The following is a 21778-nucleotide window of genomic DNA, read 5'->3' on the forward strand; positions in this document are numbered from 1 at the left end:
CATGAGGTTACTGTAAAAAATAATTTTTTTTCTGTTTAGGGATTATTATTTTTCTTAACTTTAAATAAGGTATTTCTTTTTAGGAGTTCGTCGTAAAAAAAATAGTGATAATTCATGGGAGTAAAAAGAATTATCTTTTTTTTTGTCACTTCTATATATATAATTTATTTTGCTTTAAAACCCAAAGATAGGTTAGGAGAACTTTTATTACTACTCTCCAAGATCTCCTCTCCAAGTGATATCTAAGTCTTCTTTTCATATATCTCCTCTAAAAAAAAATTTAATTTTTTTTAATTGACACAGAGATCTTTTGAACCTTGAATAAGTTTATTTAAAACCTTTCTTTCTGTGATATAATTTTATGCATACCTTATCATATTATTTATTTTATATAAAATTCGATCAAAGTATACATTCGTGTATCATTTATAATTGTATGTGCATAAAGTTATCCTTAAAAAAAATTTATCACAAACTAAATTTGAAGCCTAGAACATCACCCAAGGCTCGGACCGGCTTATATGTAACACGAATAAGAGAGAAATAGTAGTTAGTGCTAAGTTATAACCGTTAGGTTAAAAATTGCCACTCTATTTTGGGTAGCCTACGTAATTGATAAATGAATACCATGGATTGAAGTTTTGAATCGTTTGAGATGAACGGTGGTGATATGTATCGTTTTTTTAAACGGCCGATCTCAGAAAATCCAAAGAGATATAAATAAGAGAGATCGCCAAGTCCCATGGTATTTTTGGCACATAGCTTCATGACTCATAGCCCAAGTCAAATTCTGTTGGCTTTGTGCCAAGAGGAGAGAAGAAAGTAGAGCTAAAGGTGGTGATGACACCAAACCAAACCAAAGTTAAAATATCCCCCACTCTGCTACTCGCCATGGATTGCAGTACAATCCCCACCATAGTATCGATCGTCATCTTCCTCTCTCTCTCTCTCTCTCTCTCTCTCTCTCAAATAACACTAAGAATCTATTTAATAAGAGTAGTCACCATCCCCAAACAGTACTAAATGTTGTTCTAGTCCTCCCTTTGTCTCTTCCTCCCAGGCTTCAGTTCAAAAACACCACCATCTCCATCACTCCATTCTTGTATCTAAACTGTGAGCACTTTGCAGGTGGAAGATGTCATCTGGGTTTCTCTCTCCGGCCCAGTTGGTGTCTGGATCAGGCTTCCTTGGCCTGAGACCTGAGGGTCCGAGCAAGCTCTCCACAGACAGGAGTTCTCTTATTTGGAGCTCTAAGACCATCTCCAATGGCTCCAGAATTAGCTGCATGAAGGTAAAGAAGTTGGCATCTCACTCTGTTCGACAAGAACTCCTTTCTTATTCCTTTTGTTGTCATTCTTGTCATCTTATTTTTTGGAGTTCTTATATAACCTAGAAATCTTTTCTTCTTAGGGCTTGTTTGGTAATGAAATAAAGAGGAATATTGTTAGTAAATTTATGATACTAGAAGAGAGGATCTATGGAGATCATATGAACTATTACTTTATCTTCTTCTTCTTTTTTACTTTCATTCTTATGGTTTGTTGGTTGTGAAAATTTAAGAGGAAAATCAATAATAGTATGATATTTCAATTGGATTGTGAGTTAGAAATCTAACAATTCTAACAAGAATAGCCAGGGAGTGAAAGGTACTTAGAAATTTTGGATAGATTAGGACCCAAACAACATATCAAGTACTGCAACTCATTAGGCTTGTTACTCTGACTATAATATGTAGCTTATTTATTATGTTAAATTGCTTTAAATGTATTTAAATGGTACAGACATGGAATCCTATCAACAACAAGAAGTTTGAGGTGCTCTCTTATTTGCCACCACTTTCGGAGGAATCAATAGCGAAGGAGGTTGACTACATGATCTCTAAAAAATGGATCCCCTGCTTGGAATTCGATGAGGTAACTCCTTCAAACTAAAAGAAGAGGAGAAACGGAAAATCTACATATATGCTGACGTTCTCAAATTTTTTTCTTTTCTTTTCATTTGATGAATTTACATCATTAATGTCGGAAAAATCACTGTTGCAACTGATTATGTATTTATGAAGATGTTATACTTTGTTCAGATTCATTGTTGTTAATGTGACGATATGAATTTTCAGGAAAAAATCAATATTTTTAAGTTTTCTCCTATGTTATCTGCATTTCTTTTCATTTGATGAATTCACATCATTATATGCAAGAGACGAATGGATTACAATGATGATTAATGTCGGAAAAATCACTGTTGCGACTGACTATGTATTTATGAAGATGTTATACTTTGTTCAGAAAAAAAATCACTATTGTTAAGTTTTCTCCTATGCTATCTGCATTTCTTTTCATCAAATTAAAACTGTCTCTTCTAGTTGAAATTTGAATATCTTGCCCAGTTAGTTTCTGAATTTATAAAACAAAGATATAGACGTTTACTAAACTCGCAATCGATTTCCCGAGAACTCAGCAGGAAAAACTGGCAGACATTGGAAAACATACAATTCAATGGTTTCGCGAGTGTATGTATGATTCTCTTGGATTGGATTGAATTGGTTTTCAATTGCTGAATTCTTCGCTTGCTTAAATTCCATCTATTTAACCAAAGAATGTTACATACGACTTACCACAAGCTGTGTGATTGATTGAAGGTGGGAGAAGTGCACAGGACTAACAGCCGGATGCCAGGCTACTACGACGGCAGGTACTGGACTCTGTGGAAGTTGCCAATGTTTGGTTGCACTGACTCTTCTCAGGTCCTCCACGAGATTGAAGAGTGCAAGAAGGCGTATCCGAACGCTTATATCCGCCTCCTCTCCTTCAACAACAAGAAGCAGTGCCAATGCATGTCCTTCGTCATCCAAAAGCCGAATGCTGCTGCTGCTGCTGCTGCTACTTAACGCATGAGAATTTTACTCAGCTTTTCAGGATGCAACAGATGCAAGAGAATAAGATAGAGATACTGATGGTTAGCTTTCTTTCTGATCATCCAAAACTCTAAAATGTGTTAATGACTAGGGCTGCTATAGCCAAAGCTTTTCATGAGCTAGTGTAGAATAAAGGATTGGCATAAATTCTGGTACTGAGATGATCAACACTATTTTCTTTTCCCTTTCAGGTTCTTTTCTGCACATCACCATCCCATATGTTAGCTTTATTGTGAAAATCTACACTGGATTATGATGAATCTAAATATATTAATTCTTGAAACACTCGCTGCTAGATACATATGCCTCCCACATGGTTGGAATTAGTCAATATTTTCACATAATATCTAAAATAAGAAGTCAAAATTTACTATAATAACCCAAGCAAAAAAAAATCAAAATACACAGATACAACTAAAAAATAATATCCGCATAGAGGATACAACTTATCTAGTTCAATATATTAGTAAATAAAAAAAAATTAAAATTTACTTTAGCTAATTCTCGTCATCTCCTCTACCAGTGAGTACACAACTCAGCAAGTACAATCTAAGATAGTTTAGGAGTAATGTAAATAGATAATAAACATCTCCTATGTCTCGAGATCTTTTTAATGTCGAACATCTCCTGAAATGTATCCAAACTAGGATAAGCTCTTCTCAAATATCGAACATCTCCCATGTCTCGAGATCCTTTTCGCACAATAACAGATCTATTAATTTATGAGAGCAATCGATACATAAGTAAGATGACTTAATTAGAACTAATTAACTAACTAATTACATCAGCCACATGTTTTCAACTGAGTCCTTTACATTTATTGTCTAGGTAATTAACAATGATATCAAATAAATATTCATCATAAAAGTGAGAAGCTAATTAAAGGAAATTACACGTCTAACAGTGAACAAAAACATTTAATTTCAGAGATTCTATAAGGCTTAGCATGGGCCTCCTTTAGCAGGTTACTTATTCTATAAACAGATGCTTAGTTTTGAACTATATATACTAACTTATTTCTTGATCCATTGGTTAAGGAATCTAAGAAATACATTGTACAAGCTAATCTTCCATGTTTTTTGGTACTTGGCTAGGGGAGTTAATCAACCGTAGAGAGCCAAGCATGGATATTTATTTGAAAGGCATTATATTGGGCAGTCAAAGCCCGATGATCCTAAGCTACGTCGGAGCTAAGCCAGATTCGAGGAACACTACAGTGATTAGGCAAGACTTAAACTTATCCGCCAGTGGACTGTTGCAATAGTAAAGACTAACTGGGCAATTGGCAGCTCTTTTTGTGTACTTCTAGGACAGTCAAAGCCACATTTGTGACCTTAAGTAGCAAGATAGGGAAGAGATTAAAGGGACTAAGGTGAATAATAGGACCTTGGTTTGATCTGAAAAGGGATGTTCCTCCTCTAAGCTGCACATAGGAAATTCTAGCTGTTGTTTTGAACCTCTTAATACTCATTTCTTCCATTTTATCTATGTTTTCTTTGCCTCTATATAAAAACTTAAACCCATTGCTTGTAAATGATCTAATTCTAGTGTATTGAGAGTATTGAAAACAAAGTGAGCTTTACAAAGTCTTGTTGTCTTCCCTAAATTCCTGCAATCATTTTCTCATTTCTTGTCTTTATACTGCAATTATTTTAAACTTTACCTCACCTTGCGAAGAAGGTGCAAAATACATAGGCTAATTTTTACCAATATAACTCAAAGTAATAGACAACAAGTAATACTCATAAGCCACAACAACAAACCACCTGAATATGTTTCCATATACCACCTGAATCTAGTTTATAAATAAATAAATTTTAAGTTAAATCTATCTATTTGTTTTCGCTCCTCCGTGATTTCAATGACAACCTATAATCTAAATAGTATTTTACTAAAAGGTGATGAACATAAAGCACAGTAAATATAACAATCTGCAATAGTCTAAAATTGTTGAAAATTTGTGATCATTTGCCAACGCAAATAAGCTTTGGAAATTGTCGAAGATTGTGATCATATGGCTTCAAACTAGTTGCCTTTACTATAGTCTAAAATCTCAAAATCTGGAAGGTTGATAGATCTCTTCTTGCTAATCCTACAAATTACTGTCAACTTATTGACGAGCTATTACATTTCACTATTGCTCATCTAAACAGTTCATATGATATGCAACATCTAAGTCACCTCACATGAATGCCGCCCTAATATTCGACAAGGTGATTGCGCCGGTTGCCCTAATATTCGATGACGTATTTCACGATACTGTTATTTCTGCAGTTATTTTCCTTATTTCCTAGAAATCCAAGAAACAAAATACTATCCCACTCCTTCGCAGAAGCTAAATATATAAGCTCTTAAAAGTCTTACAATAATTGAAAACAGAGAATTGAAATTTCAATAGAACAATTACTTGTATCTTTACTATTTTCAAATTGCTCCATATAATCTATTTTTGAGAGGATAAATCATACAAATATCCTAACCAAATATATCATTTAGATTCTACTTGTACTATGTTCAATTGAACCATCGAGAATCCTATATATATATATATATATATATATATATATATATATATATATATGTTTAGTTGCGGAAGCTGTGAACCAACGAACTTAAGTATTCGAAGCATAAAAAGAAGATTACAGCGGAAGGAAGACAACTAATAAAATATTTAGAACAGAACAACAAGGGACAATCGCGAGTTGTCATTCTATTTGGCACAAAGAACAAATGAAGCTTGCAAGATTGGTGCGCATCTCATCCGTCAAACTGACATACAGTTTCTTGATAGTCCAGGAAGATCAGTTCCAATTCGTATTACTAACAAAAAAAACTGGGACATATCCAAGCTTTGATTTCATCATAGGCGAGCAACATAAGAGTTTGCTTGCGTCACATATCTCACCCATCGGTATGGATTGTATGTCTTGGATTTCTTTGCTATCTGCAAATACCTTACCTGCACAAAAGAAATACATCATCTATTAGATAATTTGAGAAAAAATAATTAAACTTCCTTTCTTCCCTTAAGAGCTACAATGTATGAATAGTATCCCATCGTAAGTTTCTTAACCATTATTGGTGGCTATATTGAAATACATGGAACGAGAATGCATTTCTCAAAAGAAATTGGCAAGAAAGCAACATTCTGATGCAGCGACGAACTTGATGAACCATACTAAATTGCACAAGTAAACCCTGCTATCACATGGTCTTGACTCCGGTCCATAACATCACATGAATATAATCTCCAAATAAAGGTAGATGTTGCTAAACTAATGTGAAAAAGTAACCGACATTGCTCCATTAGTGGAACCCACGTGAAGGAACATAATACACTTCCAGGAAAGCAACAATACTGTCGCACTCTAAAGTTTCATTTCATATAAATAATCTGGGATTGACAGAGTTTCAATGAGGAGATAATAATCAAGTGAGGATAATTACTAGGTAAAGCAAGTATCTCACAAATATAGTAGCAGATGCATTAATGAGGTCACAGTCAAGTATCCGACTCACCTGCAACTTAGAAGCATTGTACATAGGTATTGTGAAATTCATGTTCACAGGCCCAGCTTCCTTCATGATATTGCCTGTATAAAAAGAAAACAAATTTGTCTTTGCAATTGATGGAGACAAATAATTTCTTGACAGAAAAGATAAAAAAGATAAATAGATAGTAAAAGCAAGTCAGGTGCTTAAATGGTTAAACATATTCATACCATGTGATTCTTGGGAAAATGTGAGCTTTGCCCGAAGCGTATGCTCAGAGCCACCAACAATCTAAAGCAATTGACATATTTAGCCATTAATAGAAGCATGGATAAGAGCAAAGAATCCTAGGTAGCTTCACATCCCTTGGTTAGGAAAAGTTGGCAAATAAAACCAAATTCTGAAAAAAGGTAAAAGAATCTTCATACTGATAAAGATAAAGCAGTAGTTAAAGCCTTGCCTTCTTTAAGCACCATTCAAGTCTCTTAGATCCTTCTTTAAAATCAGTAGTCTGTCCAACTGCACCAGCCTCCAGTTCAAAACTGGCCCTGTATATAGTTATCCAGAAACAGTGTACTTAATGAAACTCAATATACTAATGCTAGCCAGCAGCAATTAATCTAGAATTGCCACGATTATCTTAAACATCCTCTAATACTTGGAGCCATCATCTAAGAAGTGAAAAATCTACTCTCTTTTTTTCTGGTAGACACCAGGACACTATGTTCATAACTCCATATGAGGGAGGGTTTATCCTTACAACCAGGAAGTAAAACCACTGTAATATCAGGACAAGTAAAACATGTCATAGTTTTATGTTTTTCTTTTTTACAGAGCAAGATCTAATCATGTAGTTAAGCTTTAAGCATCACGATGGTTGTCAGTTATAGAAGTAAAAAAATAAAAGAAAACTACCTTGTTGTGTAAGATGGCACTGGCATCTGTACAATAATTGAGTTAGCAGTGACACTTGGAGAAAAGTCCGCACGTACTTTCAAAAGAACTTCAGCCTACGAATTTGATAAATATTCAGGGTCATTATTATCACAAACAAAATGATAAATATACGACAGATAACACAAACATTGCAATATATGTAAGATAAGAATAGCAAACCTTTAATGATCCTGCTTCTTCAATCAATGCATTAACACGAAAAGGAGGCTTGAATTCTTGAGTCATCCGATAGTTCATTACAGCAAATTCTCCGTCTGGAGGTATCTATGATCATGAAAGCAAGTATAAGTATCTTATTAACAGCAAGGGTGTAAATGGTATGGTATCATTCCTCCCATTCTCTGGAACATGCAAGCAGGGGAAAAGAGGTATGAGATTGTAAACGTTATGTACTATCACCAAAGCTATATATGTGATACTCACTAATGTCAAAGTTCTGTCCATGTCAAAACTGTCAAGATGCACGGACTCATGGAAATTACAGTCATCAAGAACAACAGTTCCTCCTCCAGAACTTCTGTAATCTGCTACAACATCACAGATGCGGCAAAGCATGGTAATAGATTAATTATACATGATTCTAAAAATTCACAGCAGCTATGTATCAGTCATATACAACTTTATGTAATTCAAGGCAACTCATTCGAGAGTCAAGCACAAGTTATTATGGAGAAAATGATAACTTCAATATACTATTTTGTCATTTCATCCATGTGTACTGAAATCTAAATTTAGATAGAAAAGTCAATTTGTGAAAAATTCTGATAACAGCAACTCATCAACTAAATGATCATTACTATCAGATTGAGTGCATAGCATGGAAACTAACATGACTATGTCCATCCAGTTTAAGAACATGAAAACATCTGAACCGAAAAATTGAATAAGTTACTTAGTGTTTGCATTAAGGCATACTTATATACCTACTTATATATGGACCAAAGATAAAATTCACTCAAAATATTAAGCTCATCAACAATCTTAAGAATTATACCATAAAGAGAAGACCCATTTCTTCCAATGCTCAAGTCCTCATTAAGCGCTAGACGGATTTCTGGATTTCCAGTGAGGTAACTTTTCATTTGAATGGTTCCATCAATCTCAGAGGTGAGAATATAACCCTGTTAATTCAAGGTTTGGACATACCAAATAATTATATTTTGAAAACACAGTGTTAAATTTAATTAAAATTTTCAAAGTACTGAAAAATCATAAAATGTCAACACTTTTTCTTTTCATTAACGATGTAAATCCACTCACACTTGAGCTGAATGTCACACTTATTTTTTCAATAATATCAACAAATATTTCCTCCCTTTTCCTACCACCAGGCTCATTTGCTACAACAGATTTTGTAACAGCTGTACCCGGCATTCGCTTAGTACCTTGCTGCAAATATGAAAAAAGAAGAACAGATGTAACTAACACATCAAATAAAGTACTATGAGAGCTAGCAAATATCTGTTGAGTAAGAGTATTTGATGATTGGTCTTTGGTTGCAATACACCAGAAATATATAAACAAATACCATAAACATAGAAGCTGGACCAAGGGGTGGCAACCGTGCAGCGTCAACCACAATTGGTTCATTAAATATGTAAGATTTCAGAACTTCTGTAGACGTTGTTTGTGGGTATCCAAAGTCCTGAAAATGAAATCTCATACATAAATAGATGCCAGGAAAATGTTACTGGTTTAGGTTGCTGATTACAAAATTATAATATTTTCCATTAAAAACAAGTAACGTTTACTATGCCTTCAATAATTTAGAAGGAAGAACAACAAATACACATCAAGGTTGCATACTAGCATAATCTACTCACAATGACTTCATCAAGCAATTCGTACACAAGTACAAAATTTTTCCGCAATGAATCTTCATTAAGAACCCCAAGATAATCTTTAGTGACACGTGCAATCCTTTGTAGAAGCTCCAGAAAAAGTGACGGTGAAACATTATCTCTTGTGGTTGCTACAAAGAACAATCCGGCCACCTTCACATGGATATAATTAACCCCATCCACATTCTGTTGCCAAAGGAAAAGTAATAAATTTTAGATCTACAGAGAAGAACTCACAGAAAGCATAACATAATAAATACTTATAGATGAAGACAATGTATATAAAAACTAGCAGTCGAACAAAGTAAAAAGAAAAAAAAAAATGCTAAATTTCATAGAATATTTGTGAGCTCATCGCATATTGTTTTGCTAAATACGCAGGGACAGCACAACTGGTGTGCAGATTGCGTGAAATTGTATCATTCTTAATTTTCCAAGTTAAGCCATTTGAAGATCCCAAGGACAACTTCAAAATCATCTTAAAATGTTCATATGATACAGCAATTCTTACAACAAGAAGGGCATATATAAAGCATTAAATTAGCTTTGAATACAGAAATACCTACAAAGACAGGCGGCGCCTCCTCTGCTTCATCTTCTTTCCAGAACTTGACTTTGCGAAAGAAGATCTCCGCACTTCCTTTGGGTACCTCACCGCGATCTGCATAAAGGAAGAGTAATTACGAAGAAAAACAAATCGAAACGGATCATCGTGGAAGAGGGATCCAATTGGTACGGATCCGAGATCTCCCCGCATAAAAATTTAAAAAATCTAAACTCTTGGGTTTGCGACATGTCATTAAACAGTTGCGTTCATGATTGAGATGGAGAATGGAATCCAGAGAGGAGATGAGGAAGAGAAGGAGATGTTACAGTCGCGGAAGACGATGTTGTCGCCCCTCTGCGACAGCACGAAGAACTGCGAGATCATCGATTTCGCTTCCGGTCTCCCCTGCTTAGGATTCACTTCAAGAGAGATGAGAGATGAGAGAGAGAGAGAGACTAAGCCGTGTAGGGCACGACGGCGCACGTGTTACGGATACAATAAAGGGATAAATTTGCAGGGGATTTTGTAACTTTATTATGTTTTTTTTTTAAATTTAGCATATAAAATTAAGTATATATATAAGTATATAAAATTAAGTATCTATAAATTTTATTATAATAGATTTCACACACTTTATATATATATATATATATATAAAGTGTGTAAAGTAAGGCAATGGCATAAAGGTGAGAGAAATGATAAGAGGAGAAATCATTTCCCCTCCCTCCTTAAGGGAAGGAGAGAGAGAGGGGGAGGGGGACGACGGTTAGGGATGGCAACAATAATGATACATGGGAGACATGTTAACTTGATAGCCACTTCGTTAACTTGATGTCCGCAATACTTTTCATGATGGTGATTTAGATGAGATACTATACATAAAAGCAACCTATTAGTTTTATTGATTCAGCTTGATCTACACATGTTTGTTAACTCTATAAAGCTCTATATGGGGCTAATTAAAACAAGCCCTGCGAGCTTGGTTTCATAAAATCAACTATGCTCTTCGATAAGTTGGATTTAGCTCAAGTAAATCAAAATCTTCTCTCTTTATTAGAAGAAATCTCAAAGGTTGCATTCATTTATTGATGACATTATTATTACTAGCAGTGATTTTTTTGGTGTTTCATCTATTATTGATTTTTTAAGTAAGAGATTTGACATGAAGGATCTTGGATCACTCAACGTATTGCATCTTTTATTATAGTTAGCCAAACGAAATATGCTATTGACATTTTTAATAAAACACAAATGTTGGATGCTAAACCTCTTAGTACATCAGCTAACTTTGGAGTTAAACTTTCTCAATATCAGTGCTACCTTGTCTTCTTTGTGATAATATCGGCGCCCGTGGTGGTGGCTTGCTGATGGAGGCCGACGGAGAGGGAGGAGGTAGTGGCGCGTGGGGTGAGGGTGAAGTGATGGGTGAGGGTGGGGTAGGTGAGGGTGATGAATATTGAATGGGTTACGGGTGAGGATGGGTTAGTGAGGGACATGTGGCAATATTTCTTTATGCCACGTGTCCTTAGTTATAGCTAGTTAAGCTATCGAGCCTATCGAGCCGAGCCTGAGCGAGCCGGCTCCAGCTCAAGCTCGGCTCGATATTAATTTCGAGCCTATTACGACGGCTCAGCTCTGATTGAGCCGAACCGGACTCGAGCTTTACCCGAGCCGCTCGTCAAGCCTGACAGCCCTGAGTGCATAGATTTCCTCTTGTTGGAAGACCAAGCATGGAGAGGAAGGAGCACATACACCATAACACAAGTCAATGATTCGACAAAGTGCTAGCCTGAGCAAATATGGTGATAAAATTCTCATCCAACCTCCAATGCTCTCCCATCTCACCCTTCATACCTAAATGCTCTGACAGAGCCATGGGTAAAGCAAAGCAAGGGCATAGAGTTGAGAGGAATGAGAGAAATGATAAGAAGAAAGAATGATCTCGCCCCTCTCCTAAGGGAAGGAGAGTGAAACATCCAAACCTCCAAATACACATGTAAATCGCATGAGTAAATCCTCCCACGCGATGCATCACATGACCTGTCAGTAATAGGATTTCACAAAGCACATGACAGCACAAATTCATACCATAAAAGTCCGGCTACAAGTTCCACAGGCCACAACAAGCCTTCAAGATACACATCCAAAATATAACTCTAATGTCCAAAATACAACGTCAATCATAACGCCCTCGTAGGGGCTCAATACAACAAATAGACATACTGAAATAAAAAGGCAGCTATTTCTCACTACCCGCACCTACGTCCCCTAGCTCTGAAATAATACTATCAAAAGGTGGTGAGCTCACGACTCAGCGAGTAGGATTTATACTATCTATAACAATGAAATCACAAGTGCATATTCAATGCATGCCTATAATTGCTAGTAATAACCATGCGCTTGTTTAAATGACCTACTATGAGTTACTAAATCAATGCAATCAATAAGAACTACACGTCACTATCCTGGAACATGTCAATTCCTAAACGTATCAGAATAAGTCCACATAGATATCATGCTTGATACAATCTTTTATTCATACAAATCTCAATTGTAGTATTTACATGTTATGCATAGCAATAAAAGAGTTGTTTAGTCATCTCGTACTCTCAAGGCATTAATCATGTTTTATCATAGCTCACCGAGCCATTCACCACACGTGGTAGATACTCTCAAGAAAATTATCCATCATCTCATACATTGAGGGGGGATATATACACATCTAGCAGTAATGCCACCTACGCATGTATGATGACACTACATATGACTGATTATTTGTGGTCATCAAACTAAGAACCCCGATCGTAAGCCCATATCTCACTCTTTCTAAATCATCACCGCCCTCAGAGGGAAAATCGGGAGCCCTCGGCTCATCAATGGACGCCCTAACCCTGCGTCGTCGGGTACCGCTAGAGATATATCTCTGTCTCACAATCATATTCTTCTATCATCATAATCTAATCCTGACTAAGTAGTATAATTACCTGAATGTCACAGGCTCCCGACCTCAGGTGTAGGCTGCTAATAGTATAGTCATATAGGAAGTGGTGCAGTGTCTGTGAGTGTATAAGACATGTCATAGTCATCATGATCGTTACATTCTATATTCACAACAGATATTTATGCAAGAGTCTATCATACAAGATACATGTAGAGCATCGTTATACAATTGCATATGCTAACATTCTCGTAATATCATGATGAGTAAATTATTAATAACTGCACATGTTAAGATATATCATTATACATTAGATGCATGTATTAATACCGACATTCCTACAGTGTCATGGAAGGTATAATAACTCTAACTACATTATCTAGACTTGTATAAACTCTACTCGCTTGGGGGGTCTCCATAGTACACTAAATCTCGTCAACTAGCCGGCTCCTCTGGAATCCCAAAATCTTCCTCACGCAATGTCAATCATATTAATTCACGCAAGTAAAGTCATACGTAAGATTAGTGAACTAATAGAATTAATTATCTTATTAGAGAATTTATGTTTAGGCGTATACATGAGTGAGGAGTGGTTAGGCTATCAGGTGAAAATAGATGAAAGGGGTTATAGGTCCAAATGGCCCCAAGTGGGCTAGGCTAGGCAAGGGAGGCTTTAGTGGGCTAAGGTGGGCTGGGGTCCAACCGTAGCCCACAAGGTCTGATTGGTGGGCTACAATCTGCAGCCCACCCAAACACTTGGGTTAGTGGGCTACGGTCACTTGGGTTAGTGGGTTGCAGTCAGACGTAGCCCGCTAAAGGCTAGGGTTGGTGGGCTGCGGCCCGTAGCGCACCCAAGCCAGGTCTAGTGGGCTGTGGTCTGGACCGCAGCCCACCACCAATGGAGGGCTTCGTCGGCCGTCGGCTCCGGGGCTTTGTCTTCGGCGTCAGCAACCCGAGAGAGAGGAAAGGGAGAGAGGTAGCGAGGTGGAGGAGAAATGATGCGGTGGGAGGGGAGAGAAGAGGATTAATGGAGGTGGGGAGGGTGGCGTGCATGGCAAGGGAAGAAGAAGAAGAAGAAAGGAGAAGAGAGGACAGAGGAGGGTGGCAGGGTCGCGTGCATCAGGTTTTTTTTTAAAATTGGGGTGTTAGAGAGAGAGAGGATGTGGTGATGACAATGACAAAGCTCGGTGACGATAGTGGCAACGACGCTCAGGGACAGCGACGACGATGACACATAGGAGACAATCTAAATAATTAGAGAAGAGTGAAAAGAGGAGCGGAAGAGTCCTCTCCCTTCTACCAAACCACTTAGGTAGGTATGCCGCTCATTAATTTGTGTAGTCACTTAGTGTTCCCTACGTCTACACGCTAGTGACTAGTGGCTTGTGTTAAGGATATGCATATTTCCTCCTTAACTACAAAAGATGTGAGTTATTTTATTTAGCTTTATAGATCAAATTGTATCTTAACTTACAATCTTTCTGTTACAACAAACTGTACATAGTCTTCTATAAATGAATGCCGATATCCACCCATAATGTAGTGTGATCAGCTTGTGCTGAGTCTTCTTTTTCCCTCTCTCACAAAAGAAGCAATGGCCTAAGCCATTGCACTGGCCACTTCCCATAAGGTGTGGGCTGCTCGAGAAAAATCGTTCAGCCACAAGTCAAAGGCGAGGGAAATTTACCTCAGAATTAATCAACAATAACTTCAATATATGTGGGTTATTAAAGTAGGGCAAGTGGGATATAATTAGGTAACCTAATGACTGCAACACTAATGGGTTGGTTACTTCTAATTAGAGATTTCAGAACTAGAGATTCAGCAACATATCTACTACTCTGGCTAATCATTCTCAAAAAAAGAAAAAAGAAAAAAAAAAGAATCTTATTAACGAGACCACTTGAAAACTACTATGAGATTTTAGCAGTATACTTGTGATTTTGCCACGATGAACTTGCTTGTAGCCTAAAAGGTCATGTCATTGGAGAGCAAACTTAGCATTCAACTGAGTACTGTGTTGCAAATGAACAGAATGATTGCCTTGTTTGCTTTATGAGACTAATCAAATAATACCAATAGAATACTCTACCATTACTTATGTATCCATGAGTAACTTATATAAAGCAAGTAGTAAACAGAGGAGGATATCTCTCTTTAAGAAGCATTTTTATATTAGTAATGCCGATCTATCTGTTTAGAATATAGAACTTGACCCTTATCTACCATGACTATTTCACTATTTCTTATTAATTGCATACTTAGCAATGGATGAAAAATGAAACTCTCTTACAGTCGCATCAAGTGAAGCTCTCAATTAGAACCTAGCAATAGAAATGATAAATACTCAACTGTAAGCACTAAATTGTCACCAAGATATGTTGAAAACTGCAAGAAATTCTTGATCAGTTTCCAGCTGAAAAAGTGACTGTCCACATGATTAATGATATGATTGGTGTAGTATCAACAAATTGCTCCTCCCTCTGACAAAACAAATCTAGCATGGGCAGGATCACAAAATTCAACTCATACAAAGCCAACCACTCTGAATTTCACAATTCTCTGATTCGCAAGATCTCTGTAATCAATTCAAGCAATTTCTCTAGTGTTGCACTCAAATTTGTGGGCAGGTGCATGAAACCATGAGCAGTATTTGTAGCCAGAAATAGCCATGCATAGTACCATATTCACCGGTAAGGATAGTCAATTACATGTCCTACTCAATGAGAACAGCAGAAAATAAAGTGAGCAGCTGATAATTACAGATTCTGAGTCCGCTGACATGAAAAAGGAGCGAGATTCAGAAGCAGCAGAGAATTTTTGAGCAACCGAATCAAGAAGTGAGGAGGATCAGGAATAAGTACCAAAGAGTTGTGTCAACAGGCACTCTATTGTGCTGCTGTCGTATCAAGATTTTAAGCCTCCACCATAGGTTCTGGCCCAGACGAGTCGGCGGGGGCTGTGCGAGTCCTGCTAGAGTGACGTACAGAGTTGAAGAGGATGTCCTTGATAACCTGCCACAAGGGCGTAAACAGGGTAAGAAGAGTGGACAAATGATCATCCATGCAAATAAGAACAGAAAACAGGAATAGCCACTTACCTGAGACATGAGACCATGCACCTGTTCAGCAGTAATTTTTGAACTATCACGAGTTATCTTTGCCAGCTGAGATTCCTCCTGCTGTATGACACAATTGGGAAAAAAGAGAGGAAGAAATTGTGTTATAAAAGCAGCCAAAAAGAATAGAAACACTATGACAACCAACAATTGATTGTTACGACAATAAGAAAAGAAAACTTAAAGGACAAGTTGACCTAAGAATAAAAACTCTGAACAACAAATAGGAGAACATGTGAACTAGTTCCCGTGTAAAGATAATAAAAGCTACACCTGCTGCCTGATGTTTGTTATAGGAGAACAGTCAAATTAGCATCGGCCAAATTTCTAGAATGATCCAGTTAGTTAAAAATAATAGCAAATCAATAGCTACTTTCATTTCACTTATTCCCAAACAACCTATCCAAATGACAAACAAGAAAAACAAAAACAAAACAATGTTGAGCCCATACTGTAAGTGGGAAGATCATGGCATCTGGTCAGTTTTCACCTAGTTATCTACAGAAGCTAATGGACTAATGGAATCCAGAACTGACAGAACAGAAGGATTCAAGACATGAAGCCTAATTAGACCATGCAACAGACGAAAATTTTCTGAACCTTAAAACACATAACCCCATCAACTATTTGCAATATCGGGCAACAAAGTCACCAAGAATCAGCACATAAGATAGAAGTAAATATATTAATCCATCATCAATGGATTGAACTTATTGCACCTATCTAGATCTTAAGGAACTCATATCACCAGCAAGAATTGAACAGAACTTGAGAAGCACAACTTCCAGAACATAAAGATAACAAGTGGTCTTATTTGAATTAATGTAAGAGGTCTGTCTAATTGTAAAAATCTTGGCCGAAAGTAATTGTTTAAGCAGTAAACAAAACAACATTTACAGAAAGAATTGGAATTAGATCTTGAAAGACTATCGGAAGGAGGTTTTGCAATACAATCAATGAATTTCTGAAATAAGGAAAGAGTATAAAGGAATGCTATATGAAACTAAACAGCTTGTCTGCGAGAAAGTTAAAATTCAGTTGCATTTGATTGGAAAATCATGGGAAATTATGTGGCTAGGTAGCTCGGAAGAAGAATTGTTATTCATGAACAGGAAAAATATCCAGAGTAATCTAAGGATATAAATACTGTCCTTGAGAAAGCTGAAGAATGAAAAACAATCTAGATAATTTATTGGAGGATACATTACACAAGACAAGAACTAAACTGCCAAAATAAGAAAAGATGTAACTGGTTTAGTCATAATTCAATGATAAGGTATATAGTAGTAATGTTGATGTTATCCCAGATCCTAATACAGCCTTCTGCCTCCAAAATCAGGGAAATTAAATCTGTACACATTAATTGTTAAAGAGTCCTGTATCCCTAAACAGTTTATGATGCTGTGTTCTATCAGTTACTACAATTTCATATCCTCAGTTAGTTGTATGAATAGTGTTGAAATAGACAGATTCGCCATAATTAGCATAAGCAATCCTTCAAGATATTTCAGGTCTTTTTTTGAATGTACAAATTTTCCAATCAAACTAAACAGACTGCATTTGTCATTGCTCCACTTTTTTTCACCGACTATGACGACCTACAATTTTGTCATCTCCTGTGCTAGTCTTTCTTATTTAGTTTTTAATTAGGACAAATTATACTCAACATCACAAGTTTTGCGTACATTACATATAGTTCACATTCTACTGTCTCAATTTATCAAGTTCGAGCCAATTATTTTCAATATTCACCAAAAAGAAACCTAATTAGTTTATGCAACAATCGCTAAAAATAAAGGAGGAATATGCCAAGATGTGGCTTCTTTATCAATCTCTCTACCAATAGTTCACCATTACATAGTAGGCCTCCCTCTCCTTGTTCCATGTCAGATCGGTGGCTAATGGGCAGCAACATTGACACATGGGCACATCTAAATAACTTTTAAGTAAAACAAGGCTGAGATGTAGCATCCAAGGCTGTGAGCTATGATGCTCCCCACCAAATTTTCTCCATATTCAGTGAATCAGTCTCATTCCTATCAAATGTCTCCTACTAAGTCAGTAATTTTGTTTTCTAAAACAGGAAGAATGCAAGTAATTGGAAAATGAAATATATACTGCTAACATGTATACATTATTAATACTAACTATTCCATCAGTCCAAGTCCATTTCACATCCACTTTACAAATGCATGTATCCATATAAAATGTTCGGCCAAGACTGACTTTTCACAGCTTTAGCTTAACTTCAGTAACAAATATCAAACCGCTTTAGCTTAACTTCGTGGCAACTCTATCCTGTTCTTCTTTCTCTATATGCCTATGTCCTCCGCCATCTCAGGGTGATCATACCTTTCTACGGAAGAAAGTTCTATCAAAGACATTTTGGCCCTTCCCTCCCCTTGCTACCACCATAAACTCAAATTGTTTGATGTTCTTTGCCCATGAATAATTCAATCTTCCTTTCTAATGTCTCTAAATCAGCTTGAATAATTTGCTACTGTTCGGAACATACTTAAATAGAAGAATCAGAGTTTTTGAGCATCAAATAAAGAAACAGGTCCTAACCTCCTTCTTTCGCTGAGATGGCACAAGGAAAGAGCCCATGCGTGTATGAGCCATTTGATTTTCTGCTTGCTCTAGTTTCTCAGCTGCCACAGAAATACATATCTATAATATGTCACTCCATTGCAGCAAAAATAATGAAGAATAATACATATTTCTCTCAAATAAATGCAAGTACTATTTAAAAATAAGAATCCAACAAAAACAATTCAGTCTGCTGTTGAACTTTAAGATTAAACAAGGCGCAGATGGATAAGATATATGTAGTCTTGCTCCTGCTTATATGGATGTTGATGACTCAAATCCATACCTCAGGTGCATAAAGCAATTTATAGCCACATAAAAGGTGACACACTCAATAATAACAAATCAATAGATGCCAAGAAGTGTAAGCTCACCGAGATCAGAAATCTGCCCAGCAACATAATCTCTATTGCCTAAAAGTGGTGATGAAGAGAGTGTGTTCACCCAGTACTTGTTCCATAGAAGATCCAAGAGGTGACAGTCCAAGGATGACTTGAAGTAAGTAATGTCCAATGCATAGTACTGCAACAAAAGAACATCCAAGAAGAAAAAAATGTATCCATCTGCCAATAAGGATAATCTGGAAAAAGGAAAAGATTATCACTATATACTTGTTTGCAGTGAACACCAAAGTCTTCAATCTTGTTAAGCGGTATTGTCTGGTACTCAGACACAGGTTCATCTGGTGGTTTGTATCCCTGAGGGTACGTCCTAAATGCACCAATCTCCACCTTTCCAGCTGAGACTGTCCTTGTTGGGTCAATCACAACAGCCAAGAATGGTTCCTGAAATTGCTGATTAAGCATTTGTGTCGACACATCAATGCCCGAGAGCCAGCATCCATAACCGGGGTGCGAGTGATACCAACCAACCACATTCTCCAGTCTACCAGCCTATTTCAGTTGCGACTAACAAAAGTCAGGGAAGTGTAACTAGATATCATATATTATTCAGCAAGTAGTTTAACATATGCTCCTAATAGCATGATTGAACCACATTTAGGATTATTATATGATAATTCTTCTGTACTAGTTCTATGAAAAGAAAGAAATAGTCCATGTAAAGAGTATTCGTTGCATTCACCTCTCATTATGGTCCTAAATTTCAGTTTCAGTTCTAGTCCAAGAAATTAAGCTAGTAGGATTACTGCTTAGCATCATACAATAGAATTCGAGAAAGAAACATGTAATAAGTTCAAGAAAACTTGAGATAGTCCAGTATCATGGTAAATACATTTATTACTACAAAATCAACCCACACAGATCAAAACATGTATTAAATAAACATAAAGGAACAATTTTCAAGCTTCTTTTTAGCGCTTAAGCACCTGGAACTGGACCTGTGAATTCCTTCACTAAAACAAAACACATGCAAGATAGAACAAAACTTTAAGCTGTCAATTTGGGTTGATCAATAAAATATGCATCAAGTAGATGTCAATCTAATGCAATTCGCCAAAAACAACCCACGGCATTACTCTTCTACAATTAAAGTAAGCATGAAGTTATTTTAACAAACAAGCATCAAGCATCAAGCTTATATCACCTGATGACCCCCAGGTGAAAAAAAGAAACTGAATAATCTAAGGAGAGTATTAGGGTTAGGGTTTATTAATTGACCTGCTTGTTGGTCTGGGAGTAATCGACCATGTACTCGTAGGCATCGGCCTGAGCATTAACCCGGGTCTCAGTGCCCTCGACGGGAAGGGCAAAGGCGTCCATCACAACAATGGCGTCGCCATCCGTCTTCCCCTGCATCAACCCCATTACCTCGATCGATCCACCCGATCTCGCGTGCACCACCATCTTGAGCAGAGCGAGAGCCGAAACCTTGACGCGTTTGAAGAAGTGGGGGTCGGACTCCCATGGCTTCTCCTGCTGAACCCTAGTCTGGGAGGCCTCGTCGTAGTAGTAGATCGCGTCAAGGTCTTCGCCACCGCCGGTGCTGGCGCCTTCGACGGAAACGATGTTGTTCTCGAGCTCCCACGTCTGGCGAGCTATCGACGCCGACGATTCCATGGCGTCGCTCTCTCGCTTCTTTGTCTTCTTCTTCGTGGTGGTCGGGAGGAAGAGGAAGAAAAGGGCGGATAAACCCTAGGGGCAGAGGGAGTAAATTCGTTGGGAAGAAAGGGGTGGAATGGGAATTTGAAGAGAAATGGGGGGGGGCTCGGAGGGCTAATGGAATCACTGTGCAATTTTTAGTAGTAGTTAGAGGCCTGCTCAGCCTGCTATGCCTTCAAATCACCTTATGGGCCTCTTTAAAGTGGGCTTTATTTTATTTTTCTTTTCTCTCTTTTTTCCTTTTTTTTTCTTTCTTTAAATGAACATTCTTTTTTTCGGACATACCAAAAATACTAGACATGATCGTTATGCACGATCTGCCTAAACTCGGCTCAAACCCACTCAATTTTAATCAGGCTAAGCCCGACCCGAGTCAGAGATGATAGTGAGAGGCATGAGTTAAACCTTTGCTCACCCGGCCCAGCCCAAAAGCCTGATTCACTACACTCATATAGCTCAACGCATATTGCATACATATTCCTATAATTTGTTTAGTCCCGCATTAGATATAATATTTTTTTTAATTTAACTTATTATGTTAGACTCATTTTATCTAACTCAAGTTTAATATCTAATGAGTTAGTGGGGCTCGAGTGATTGGTGAGTCAAATTGTGAATAAATATTTAAGCTCGATGGGCCCCAAAAGCCTAGCCCTAATTCAGCCCGCCCGATGATCACCTCTAAGTTCTGTGAGGTGGTGGTGTTTCTAAATATTTTGTTGAATATAAAATTACAACTAAAAAGTATAACTTTTAAAACTTAGGAGTGACACTTTTTCACTTTCTACTATTTGATTTGTATAATAAATAGTGGATTAACTCACTATCTAAAAAAGGTGGGTAACCTTACCTCACTTGAATTTTTAGTTTACTTAAGAATGATAAAATTGCAGTTCATTCGACCCTTAATATTCTAACCATTGGGAATAATTTATTATTTATATATGATATCTTTTAAAGACCCTTAATTTGCTCCAAAAAAGGAACTTTTAAATTGATTATTACTTAGACTTAGAGGGATAATCCGAGAAGATAAGAAAGACTGGTTTAGTTGATTTGTTCGGGTTTTAACTTAGTTGTTGGTTTGTTAGGATTTGTTTAGAGTTATTTAACTTAGTTGAGGAGTTCTTAGGATGAGCCTCTATATATATGTGGAAGAAACCCTAATTATAGTAGGATTCTATATATATGTGGAAGAAACCCTAATTATAGTAGGATGATGATGATATTGGAATTGGTTTTAGCCTTTATCTCCTTCTCTACTTGTATCTAACCATTCGCGCCTCTTCGGCCTCTTTCAGCTTCTAACCACCCTCTTCTAT

At 37.0% G+C, this 21778-nt stretch overlaps 3 protein-coding genes across 6 annotated transcripts; 1 reads left to right on the forward strand and 2 right to left on the reverse strand.

The window, feature by feature from the left end:
- The first annotated feature begins 848 nt into the window (after positions 1-848).
- Positions 849-3069, forward strand: LOC140799750 (ribulose bisphosphate carboxylase small subunit, chloroplastic-like). Its single transcript, XM_073154208.1, has 3 exons — positions 849-1291; positions 1782-1913; positions 2639-3069. The coding sequence occupies exons 1-3, from the start codon at positions 1136-1138 to the stop codon at positions 2885-2887; spliced, it is 537 nt and encodes a 178-aa protein (XP_073010309.1). The 5' UTR covers positions 849-1135; the 3' UTR covers positions 2888-3069.
- A 2484-nt stretch (positions 3070-5553) lies between these two features.
- On the reverse strand, positions 5554-10239 carry LOC140800339 (AP-4 complex subunit mu). 2 transcript variants are annotated; one of them, XM_073155077.1, is made up of 13 exons: positions 10078-10239; positions 9771-9865; positions 9187-9390; positions 8892-9008; positions 8624-8752; positions 8358-8484; positions 7787-7887; positions 7523-7627; positions 7322-7416; positions 6867-6954; positions 6637-6697; positions 6434-6507; positions 5554-5873 (listed from the first exon to the last, which is right to left on the reverse strand). In XM_073155077.1, exons 1-13 carry the CDS (start codon positions 10133-10135, stop codon positions 5775-5777), a joined length of 1353 nt encoding a protein of 450 aa, XP_073011178.1. In that variant the 5' UTR covers positions 10136-10239; the 3' UTR covers positions 5554-5774. The 2 variants fall into 2 exon arrangements, with proteins under 2 accessions (XP_073011178.1, XP_073011177.1); XM_073155076.1 differs by having other exon boundaries at positions 7787-7890.
- Positions 10240-15068: 4829 nt separating this feature from the next.
- On the reverse strand, positions 15069-20564 carry LOC140799945 (COP9 signalosome complex subunit 5-like). 3 transcript variants are annotated; one of them, XR_012111125.1, is made up of 7 exons: positions 20016-20564; positions 19008-19289; positions 18771-18918; positions 18376-18458; positions 15790-15870; positions 15554-15703; positions 15069-15466 (listed from the first exon to the last, which is right to left on the reverse strand). XR_012111125.1 is itself a non-coding variant. In XM_073154511.1 (6 exons), exons 1-6 carry the CDS (start codon positions 20412-20414, stop codon positions 15605-15607), a joined length of 1092 nt encoding a protein of 363 aa, XP_073010612.1. In that variant the 5' UTR covers positions 20415-20547; the 3' UTR covers positions 15069-15604. The 3 variants fall into 3 exon arrangements, 1 of the variants encoding a protein (XP_073010612.1); XR_012111126.1 differs by having other exon boundaries at positions 15069-15405; positions 20016-20547; XM_073154511.1 differs by having other exon boundaries at positions 15069-15703; positions 20016-20547.
- Positions 20565-21778: the final 1214 nt, after the last annotated feature.

Source organism: Typha latifolia, chromosome 13 (assembly GCF_019914945.1).
Source record: "Typha latifolia isolate L0001 chromosome 13, TyphaL0001v2, whole genome shotgun sequence".
NCBI classification, from domain to species: domain Eukaryota; kingdom Viridiplantae; phylum Streptophyta; class Magnoliopsida; order Poales; family Typhaceae; genus Typha; species Typha latifolia.